General features: G+C 50.7%; 1 protein-coding gene across 1 annotated transcript in view; it reads left to right on the top strand.

The window, feature by feature from the left end:
• The first annotated feature begins 2,739 nt into the window (after positions 1–2,739).
• SH3GLB1 (SH3 domain containing GRB2 like, endophilin B1) overlaps positions 2,740–11,441 on the top strand; it is a 66,315-nt gene continuing 57,613 nt past the window's right edge. The window contains exon 1 of the mRNA XM_040408844.1: positions 2,740–2,900. Coding sequence (XP_040264778.1) covers positions 2,838–2,900 — 63 coding nt within the window. The 5' untranslated portion in view covers positions 2,740–2,837. The remainder of the gene's footprint in view (positions 2,901–11,441) is intronic.

Below are 11,441 nucleotides of genomic sequence, written 5' to 3'. Positions count from 1 at the left end.
TCTATCCAGCGGAAGCAGGGAAAATATTTCCACATACTCCCTTTTCCATATGCGGTCCTTAACATCCTGTTTCAAATGGCCCTCGAAACACACGTATACCTCCCCTTTTGCCCGGTCATCTAACCGTACCGCGTCGACCTCCGCCGCACCCCCTGCCTGTGTCTGCACCGATACCCCCGAACTAGCCCCTGATCACACCCTCTTGCCAGGTTGAGCCCCCTTGGGTCTCCTGCCACCCCCCAAGCTGGTAACGGGGATGCGCTCCCCCATACCCCATGCCGCTACCAAACCCGCTAAACCCCCCAACAACTGCCCTACGCCTCTGCCTAAATTCCTCTGGGATCCCTCACCTCCCCCGTTACCCGCCCCCAACTGTGCTAAGGGTCCCCATGCGCACTCACCTGGCTGCCTGGGTGCTGTGTCCCCATCAGCCGAAGGTCCTGAATCCAGAGGTCCGGTCCTCAGTGTTGACGCCCCCCTGTGCCGTCCAGAACTGCTCTGCACTCTGCTCCCTGGCTGAACTTCCACCAGGAGCGTTATGGCTGCTGTCCACCACGAGGTCTTCAGAGGGGGCGGAGCTTCTACCAGACTGCCGTCCTGATGCAGGTGATGGAGGCCTGCTGCCCGGCTCCACCTTGAATGGCAGCAGCCCCGTTCGCCCCGATTGCCTGACCGCGCTGAGGGGTTCCCCCTTCCCCTGGACAAGGGAAAATGCCCGCCGAACCTGGATCTGTAAGTAGCACGAGGTGATCGTGCCAGGCCACCTCGAGGGCTCCGCCTGTCTGCCGGATTCCTCCCACGCCGGGGACCACGGGAAGGCGTTTTCTTGGCTGATCCCTTGCGTGGAGGGTCCTCTGGAGGGCTCCGTTTTCGGCGCTGAGCCCGGGGGAGGGGGGGGGGTGTGGGCTGAAGCGCTGTGGCCGGGGCACTGGGGGCTGAGGCAAATCTGTAGCCTGAGCCGCTCCCCCTAACACCTGCTGCAACTGCTCCTGGACCCAGCCGCGTCCCCGCACCTCCGCCTCAGCTCTCAAACGCACGATGGTTTTCTCCAGCTCCATCTTGCACTGTCCACTTTCCCGTTTTCTCTCACCAAAATGGCCCTTTTCTCCCCCAAACATCCCTATTTAACCCCTTAACCCCACATTCAACTTGACCAATCCCCGATCTCCCCCACTAACACCAGCCTCCGCCCTACCCACTCCCGGCCGAGGGGAACACAATGAAAGAGGGGAGGAGAGCAGGGGCGGCCACCCAAACCAAGGGGTCTGCCTGAACCCGACTGAATGAGGCCTAAGGGCACCTGCACACTAGTGCACACTGTCTTGCACAAATTTCTGTGCATTTTTCGTACCAAAAAACCCATGTGTTTCTGGCATGGAAAGGTGAGATCTGCAGCAAAACTGCATCAAATCGTACCAAAAAAAGTTAGAAATTGCGGATGTGCCTTCACCCGCACCCATGTGGCCTTACAGTGACACCAGCAGTTCCCCATGGGGGGGGGATGCTTTTTACCACCTGCTAGAAGGGACACCCACAGAACATGAGCCCCTTAAGCAGGCATGACACAGGCCTGGAAAATAAAAGAAACCGCCATCTATATACGGCGGCATCGCCTCCAGGTAAAAAGTTCAAATCACCTTTTCACAATTTTCTAAAAGTGCAAGGCTGGTTTAAAGGGCTTCTGTCACCCCACTAAACTCTTTTTTTTTTTTTTTTGTGTACTTATAATCCCTATCCCGCGATATTGCTATACATTATGTTATTAATAATTTTCGTTCAGTAGATTTGGCAAAAAACGTACTTTTATGATATGCTAATTACCTGTCTACCAGCAAGTAGGGCATCTACTTGCTGGTAGCAGCCGCAGAAAACCGCCCCCTCCTCTTGTTAATTGACAGGGCCAGCCGCGATCTCCTCCTCCGGGCGGCCCTGTCAGCATTTCAAAAATCGCGCACCTGTGTTGATTCGGCGCAGGCGCTCTGAGATAAGGAGGCTCGCCTCCTCAGCACTCCCTCAGTGCGCCTGCGCCGATGACGTCTTCTGTTTCTATGGAGCTCTTAAAGGGGTTGTCCGGGTTCAGAGCTGAACCCGGACATATCGCCATTTTCACCCAGACAGCCCCCCCTGACTTGAGCATCAGAACAGTTCATGCTCCGATGCTCTCCCTTGCCCTGCGATCTCGCAGGACAAAGGCTCTTTTGTTTACAATAATGGGCGGGATTTAGCGCTGCCCTAGCTGTTTTACTGGCTAGAGCAGCGCTAAAGCCCGCCCATCAGTGCCGGTGACATCACCGGGCTCCCTGAGCAGCCGGAAGAAGAGGCTTCAGCGCTCCTACAAGGGACCCGGTACGTCGCTGTCACTTCCGGCAAAGAATTTCCTATAAGAAAACGGGGCTTCAGAAACATGTGAAAAAGGTAGGACATGGATGTATGTTATACGTATGTCTGTCTTGTACTAATAGAGTAAAGTCCTCAATCCTGGACAACCCTTTTAAATGTATGAACAGGCACATGAGAATACCCAGCTGTCAGTAATAAATATGTAAGTAAATGTTTATGAGGGCAGGAAATCCACTACAACCGTGCAGAAAACATGCAGGTAAAATCTACTAAAAATAAAATAAAGTGCGCTGCCCAGGGCCGCGCCTGCGCAGTTACACAGCGTACGTCACTCCTGCCAGTACGTGCTGTCCTCTCTATGGTATGGACGTACACGCAGTCACTTCCGGTCACATGCTGTGTGAGGGCAGCAGGAGCCGCCCAGAGTGTGACAGAGCCCCCGAGCTCCAGGTGGAGCTTCCTCCCTTATCTCCTCAGCCTGTGTGACCATCATCAACATGGAGTTCAACGTGAAGAAGTTCGCGGCCGATGCCGGCACCTTCCTGAGCCGCGCCGTGCAGGTACGGGAGCGGGCGGCCTCCGCATACTACTGCGCCCTGGTACATTGGGTGAATGCTGGGGGCACATATAGCTGTGCCATGCCACTTAAAGGGGCGTCGACTGATGCTGCCCAGAGTTATCTGCTGTGTCTCCAGTACAGGGCATTCAGTCATAAGTGGCAAAGGGTGCGGACTGTGCCCCCTGATGTATGGGTATGGCAGTAGTGACACTTGGTGACAGCATGCGCCTGCACTGCCAGTAGTAGGACCCCCACCCAGCTGGTGGATAGGGGACACCTCTAACAGCCGGAATACCCCTTTAACCTGTTACTGTAGACTCCGGGGATCCACTCATCCGTACCAGTGGATCCACAAGTTGAGGGTCCGCGCACACATGAATTTGTCCCTGGTGTTTTTATTTTGTTGTTGTTTTTTTAAATCAAGAATAAGCGCTGCAGTTTTTGTGGTATTGTTTCTAGTGGTTTTTGCATTCAGTGGCCCAGGTCTAATAATCCTAAAGATGGGTCCGAACATTGTAAGGCTACTTTCACGCGTGCGGCAGAGTGATCAGGCAATCTGCATGCAGGCGGACAGCATTTGTAGCCGGATCCGGATGCGTATCCGTCTTACAAATGCATTGCAAGAACGGATCCGTGTCTCCGGCTGTGAGCTCTCCACTGCGATTGGACGGCGCTACAGCCAGGGAGAAGGAACGGAGAAACGGGGCGGACTCCGCCCTGGTGAACCTACCATACAGCGCGGGAGAAGGTAACGGGGCCACAGCGGGCGAACGGAGCGGCGCTCAGGGATTATAGTAAGTGCAGTGAGATCCCTGGGCGCCGCTGTATATGTCCAGATAGTTATCTTACAATGTCGGACCAGTGAAAGGTCCTCTTTAAGTTGGATTTACATGGGTCCAGCAGCAGCAGACTGTCGGGACAGAGGCGTTCGTTCCTGTCAGCCGGCTGCTGGTTCAGTGGAGGTGAAGTGATGCATTTACAGGCAGCGATCACCTTCACAGTATGAGGAGGAGGGATCACGATTGCTGTGCTCATCCTACATTGTTTCTGGGCAGCAGATCGCTGTTTAGACTGCACAATCTGCTGACCAGAAACTAGGATCAGCGGCGCCTTTACACGTAGGAACGTTTGTTCTTGATTATCTGCAGGTATAAATCCACCTTTAGGCCGTCCAGACCCTCCCCAGATCTATCGCAGGGGTTCGTGCTGGGTGATGCGTCTGGTGCAGGGAGACACTTGTCTCTCCCTCTGTACCCGCTATTGATTAGCTTACTTTCAGACTGAAAAGCAACACACTAATAACAAGTGGCGCTCGCCTCCCAGGTCTGTGGTCCTCTGATGCTCTCTGCTTCCTGGTCCCGCACAGCTGTGTCACCAGGGGTTGGTGCAGCCTGATCAGAAAGTGGAGAGCGGCGAGCGACCAGGCGGCATCAGAACAGGATTTACGAGGGTTCCACGAAGTGAGGGCTTTGTTTCCCACAGCAATTTGTGGGGTGAGACGAGGGGGTTAAAGGAACTCTCCAGTGAAAGTAAGCATAAACGAAACAATCCCAGTTAGGCCTCATGCACACGACCCTCTCCGTTTAGTTGTCTGCAAATCGCTGATCCGTAAAACACAGATCTTAGCCGTGTGCATGCAACCATTTATTTTAATTTTTTTCAAACTCCTGTGGAAATGTCTTATCCTTGTCCACAAAACAGAGAAGAATAGGACTAGGGATGAGCGAACTTCTGTTTTTAGGTTCGGCATAGAAGCTTCCAGATATCTAAGAATTCCAGTATGGATTCCACTACCACGGACCATAACGGATTTCTTAGATAAGGGTACTTTCATACTTGCGGCAGAGGATTCCGCCAGGCAGTTCTGTCACCGGAACTGCCTGCCGGATCCTGCAAAACGTATGCAAACTGATTGCATTTGTCAGACGGATCAGGATCCTGATCCGTCTGACAAATGCATTGAAATTCTGCATCTGTCTCTCCGGTGTCATCCGGAAAAACGGATCCGGCATTAATTTTTTTCAAATTTTTGTGGTCTGAGCAATTTGCCGGAACACTCAGGGCCGGATCCGGCATTAATGCATTTCACTGGGAAAAAATGCCGGATCTGGCATTCTGGCAACTGTTCCGGAATTTTGGACGGAGAAAATACCGCAGCATGCGGTCCTGAAAGGCAAAAAGACTGAACTTGAAGACATCCTGATGCATCCTGAACGGATTGCTCTCCATTCAGAATTCATGGGGGTGAAACTGATCAGTTCTTTTCTGGTATAGAGCCCCTAGGACGGAAAAGAATAACGCTAGTGTGAAAGTACCCTAACCCGAACCTTGTACGCCGAACTTGAAAACAGAATGGGACGTGTTCTATCTTTTTTTGTGGGGCTGCGGAACGGACACGTGGATGCTGTCCACATCTTTTGCAGGCCTTTGAAATGATCCGGTGTGCATGAGGCCTGACGATATCAGTGACTGGAGGGCACCTCTCCTCTAGCTGTACCTCAGCCGCCATGACAGAGCACTACTCCCCTCATCAGGCTGTGGTCAGGGACTGCTCACACCCCAGTCTCTGGGTGATGGGTATATCTGGCTGGACGACAGTGAACCTGTCCTGGAAACCTCGCTGACGGTGTAAAGTGCTTGTAGTGTTAGGGTGTCATAAGACACACGTGCAGCTCCTAAACATGTAGATTTGTGTCGTATGATCAGGAGTCATGTGCTCCTAAGGGGTTAATGGATGAGGACAAGCGCAGCCATTCAGTCCGCCTGATTTCATACATAATCTGGAATATTACAGATGTTCTGGCTTCTCTAGTCCTGACAGCGTCTTATCATGTGTTTTTATGCTGAAGCTTCAGGCTAACTTCCAGCATCTGCTACAGGTCCAAGCATAAATGTCACCTCGCGGAGAATTTACTGCTCCCCCACCCCTGACGTCTGCTGCAGTCGAGCGCCGATCACATCTCCGCTAAAGGTAATCCAGCAGAGGATCCGACTACCAGTTACCGTATCCAGCAGCATAGCCGCACACTGCTGGACACCTCTCTGTCCACATTGACCATAAGGCAATCCGATGGCGGCTTTCCTTTATAGTCAATGGCCATGCCAGATACGGTAAGGACCAAGCTACCAGATTACCTTGAGCAGAGATGTGAACCTACCCTCACAGCCGTGAGTTACCCGTGTCTTACGTAGTTATACTGTTGATAAGGTTGAGAAAAGACACAGAACATCAAGACAAACCTTTAAACTTATCGTGTTGATCCAGAAGACGGAAAAAGTCTCTGAGGCAGAGGCCCATTGCCCCATATCAGGGGAAAGATGCCTTCCTGACTCCAAATTCGGCAATCACAATAAATCCCTAGATCAGCGCCCCTTCTTTAGAAATTAAAGGGCACCCCGGCTGACCTGTTACATGTGCGCTTGGCAGCTGAAGGCCTCTGTGTTGGTCCCATGTTCATATGTGCCCGCATTGCTGAGAAAAATGATGTTTTAATGTATGCAAATGAGCCTCTAGGAGCAATGGGGGTGTTGTCGTTACACTTAGATGCTCAGCTCTCTCTGCACTCTGATTGGCAGGACCAGACAGGTGTGATCACGTTTTCACTGCCTGGCCTGAGAGAGCAGAGCCTCTGGGTGTAACGGCAGCACCGCCATTCTGTGCTCCAGACTAAAAACAATATCAAGGAGCCATTGGCTTCTAACCTGCAAAATTTAGGAGCCAAATAACATTTTTAGTCACCAAATTTCAAATACATATAATATTGCTGAGCATGGGGTTCTTAAAGGCTGCAGCCCGCGCAGTTAAAGGGGTTGTGCGCTCATTTCCATGAGCTGTCAGACTAGCCAGATTTGTGTTGGTAATCCCCAGGTCCTGGCTCATTCGCTTCCGGGCCTCTGCTGCTTGTCTGCTTTTTCGAGAATCTCATTCAAACAAAAACTTGACAGAGTAAGGGCTCATGTACACGAACGCATTTTCTTTCCGTGTCCATTCAGGTTTTTTTGCGGACCGTATGCGGAACTATTCACTTCAATGGGCCCGGGAAAAAACTGAAGTTACTCCATGTGCATCCGGTTTCCGTATGTCCGTATTTCCGTTCCGCAAAAAAAAATAGAACATGACCTATTATTTTCTGCATTACGGACAAGAATAGTACTGTTCTATTAGGGGCCAGCTGTTCCGTTCCGCAAAATACGGAATGCACACGGATGTCGGCCGTATTTTTTTTGCGGACGCAAGATGCATACGGTCGTGTGCATGAGCCCTAAAGCACATAATTTAGATTTGGATGCTATGTTCTCCTCTCCAACCTTTTAGCCCCTAGGAGTACAGCACCAAGCTACACTGACACATTGTAACAAACACATAGCTCTGTCACCTGGATGGGTTTTCAGCCTCTGTACATATGCGTTTATTCACTGTGTGTTATTACCTCCCTATTTTCAAACTCTCTGCTTGCTGTCAGCCTCTGGGACACTGAAAACTATCTTAACCTTCTACTTCAGGGGTACTCAACTGGCAGACCGTGGTTGCCAACTGTCCGGACCCCTGCATGCACTCGGGTGCCAGCTCTGCAGGGGCTCCAGAGGCCAGAAGCAATGAGCGCTTCCATTAATACAGATGGCAGCACTCATTGCTGGAGCGCAGGGAGCTGGGTCCTGTCGCTCCCCACGCTCCTCCCCTCCTTTAGGCCGGCGGCTCTCTGAATGGTGAAGCAGGAAGACTTCACCCTGCAGGCACATATCGCGCTGCCGGTGTGTGTGGGCGGGGCCTGCAGTCTGAAAATCTGCATAAGCTCCGCCCGCACAGTGCTGCAGAGCGATCTGTGTCTGCAGGGAAGAGAGAACTGTGAGCTTCAGGAACGGGACAAGGTGAGTAGTTACCGTGTTTTGTTTTTGTTTTTTAACACAGGGCGCACAGTGGGCATTTCTACTCTGCAGGGGGCACAGTGGCCATTTCACATGTGAAGGGGCCACTGTGGCCCTTTGTGGGGAGGAACTAAGGAGGCATCGCAATGTGTCAGGGGCACTAAGGAGCATCATAATGTGTGGTGGCACCAAGGGATCACCCTGCGGTGAGGGTGCACTTAGGGGTATCATACTCTGTGGATCACTAAATATATACTGTCTAAGGGGCATCATTATTTTTAGGGGACACTGAAAGGAGATTAGGTGGGCTTGGAGGTGTGGATTATTGTAAAAATAATAATAATAATGCAGCGCTACACGCCAATGGTGTTGTCCCTCCTTATATATATTTTTGACTTGGATATGTGGACCTTTACAATAAGTACTTGAGTACCCCACTTATTACAGCTGAGGTTCCGTTACAATGTATCAGCGTAGATAAAGCATGGCGTTTACCACTGGATTGTAGGTTTTGGATGTAAGCATGAGCGTCTGCATTCACCGACAGCAAGCAGACATCTTGAATTTGATGCAGTGTGGCAAGAGGAGTTTAAAAGGGAGTTCAGTTTTGAAGATAAAGGTTTGTCTGGACTGGTCAGTGTCAGTATACACCGTGTAGGCCACTACAAGCACGTCCCTTCACAAGAACATGTCACTTTGTTTGCAAAGTTGTCACACAGCAAACACTCACCCAGCACATGGCCAGTTCCCTTCTCAGGATCTATGTGCACGCCAGCCGGGACCACACACAGGCGACGCTTCTGCCCACCAAGCCAATCAGCGAGCAGAACACAGGAGGAGACTCACAACCGTCCAATAGAAACGAGCATTGTTCGTGCAGCAGCGAATACACATGAAGGGGCGGTTACCGCGTGAGCGATGGGTGGGAAAATTACTAGCCAATCGGGGTGAGGTGAAAGACTCTACTCCAAACTTATCAGACTACTGGAAGCGGGAGCACAGGATGCGGGAACCCAAGCCACGCCCACCCTCTATGCCGGGTAGTGTGAGCAGACGTCTGCGGCGGATGGTCCAGGCGCAAATGGCGACATGACTACAAAGTCTTGTCGCCATTTTGCAATTCTAAGTTGCATTGGTGACCATTTTGGTCGCCATCTGGAGCACTGCCTGTTGCTCCTAGAGGTTTATTTGCATATATTAAAACTTCATTTTTCTCAGCAATGCGGCACATATGAACATGGGACCAACACGGGTGTCTTCAGCTGCCAAGTGCACATGTAACAGGTCAGCCCGTGTCATAGGTACAAAACTGCTGACAGATGCCCTTTAAGTAACTTGCAGTATTTGTGCTTTCAATAAAGGAATCCAGACCCTTCTGGAACCTGGTCGGTGTGTCAGCCATCACCGCCTCCTGGCGGAGAGCTCCATAGCCTCACTGCCATTACACTGAAGTAGGGGTCAGCAACTTCCGGCACTCCAGAAATTGGGAAACTACAATGCCCAGAATACTCTGTTCACTTATATGGGAGTTCTGAGAACAGACGAGCAAATGTGCATACTGGGAGTTGTAGTTTCACAACAACTGGAGTGGGGGGGGGGGGGGGGTTTCTGTCCCCTGAACTAAAGAATTCCCATTTACATTATGATGAAGACTTCTTTCCTCTAGACGTAGAAGATGCCTTCAGCAGATCAACCAAAGCATCATCCCTCCTCCCAGATATTGTTCCGGGGTCTTCTGCATGTCACTACCAGGGTTTTCACATTTTGCGGACCTGTATATATCGGTGCGCTATTGCTCCGCTCGTAGCCTGCGATCTTCTCCACTTCTACATCGTCGATGGTTTGCAGCAGACTGCTGACGGTTGTGTGTAAAGGTGGCAGAGGATATTACACGCTGGGGTCATGCTTTATATATTAATGGGGTGGTCCCATAGAAGACAATTATCCCAGTGTACATGATAGGAGTAGTCTGGTCAGCAGGAGTTTGACAGTTGGGGCCCCCACCGGTCATGAGAACAGAGCTGCTGTGTCCCCCTGTTTTAGTGGAGTTGCACTTGTCTGTTGCTCAATTCAACTCTGAGACTGCCGGAGACAGAAATGTAGTGGGGTCCCAGGGACTTGAACAGAATGACTGCCTGCTGAACGTGCGCAATTGATGCTTCCTCCAAACAGAGAAAAATAGGGCCCCCATTCTGCTGAATGGCATGGATCCCGGTAGTAGAGTGGATAAGAAATGTTTTTTTGTTTTTTAGAGTTTTTTTTTAATGTGGGGTGACCCCTTTAAGGTAGTTGTGTAAAGTTCTCTCTTGTTCTCATATGTACAGTTTAGGGGCACTTTCACACTAGCGTTAAAGTTTTCCGGTATTGAGTTCCGTCCTAGGGGCTCAATACCGGGAAAAAAACGCTTTTGTTGTATCCTAATGCATTCTGAATGGAGAGCAATCCGTTCAGTATGCATCAGGATGTCTTCAGTTTAGTCCCTCTTAGGCCTCATGCACACGACCGTTGTTGTGCTCCGTGTCCGTTGTTCGGTTTTCTGCGGACCCATTGACTTTCAATGGGTCCGTTGAAAACTCGGATAATGCACTGTTTGTCACCCGCGTCCGTGAGCCGTGTTTCCAGTCCGTCAAAAAAATATAACCTGTCCTATTTTTTTTCACAGACAACGGTTCGCGGACCCATTCAAGTCAATGGGTCCGTGAAAAAACACGGAGGCACACAAGATTTTCATCCGTGTCCGTTTTTTTCCTATCATTTGCAATCATGTCTGGTGATCCTCCAAAAATCAAGGAAGACACACAGAAACAAAAACTGATACGGATCACGAAACAACGGAACCCCGTTTTGCGGACTGTGAAAAAATACTGTCGTGTGCATGAGGCCTTACGGTATTTGGCCGGAGAAAATACTGCAGCATGCGGTATTTTCTCCGGCCGGAATGCCGGATCCAGGACCAATGCCGGATCCGGTTACCCGGTGTGCGCATGCGCAGACCTTTTAAAAATGTGAAAAATAAATAAATACTGGATCCGTTTTTCCGGATGACACCGGAGAGACAGTTCCGGTATTTCAATGCATTTGTCACCCGGATCGGAAACAAATGCTATGCGTTTGCATAAAGATTTCCGGATCCGGCAGGCAGTTCTGGCAACGGAACTGCCTGCCGGAATCCTGTAACGCAAGTGTGAAAGTACCCTTAGTTTTGGTATCCACAGACATCATGAGCCGTATATAAGTGAATGTATTATATGTAACCAGTTGTATCGATACCCAATCGATACTTTTGTACCGGTATCGATTCGATACCAGGGTTTACCTTTTACCGATACTAGGCTGCTCTACTGCGCCATGTTCCCTCGGCAGCACAGGGGAGGAGGAAGGAGTCTCTCTTTTCCCCCTGTGCCGCTGCCACCAATGAGAGGAGAGAGGGGGAGGGGAGGGGCTGTGGCCACTGCGCCACCGCGCCACCAATGAAAATTGGTGTGCTTGGTACTCACAGACCACAAATTCCATCATTATACAATCAGCAGGACATGGGTGTCGTATGCTAAGTGCATATATATTAACAGTGTCTCATGACCGTGGCCATCTTCACTCTATGAACACATGCCCCGGCATCAGTTTTTTGGCCTGTACCGCATATCATAGGCACATACTACACGCTAGGAGGATGCCC

This window comes from Bufo bufo, chromosome 9, assembly GCF_905171765.1.
Source record: "Bufo bufo chromosome 9, aBufBuf1.1, whole genome shotgun sequence".
Classification (NCBI taxonomy): domain Eukaryota; kingdom Metazoa; phylum Chordata; class Amphibia; order Anura; family Bufonidae; genus Bufo; species Bufo bufo.
Note: the sequence above shows the minus strand (reverse complement) of the source record. Positions and strands in the feature narration are given on the sequence as shown.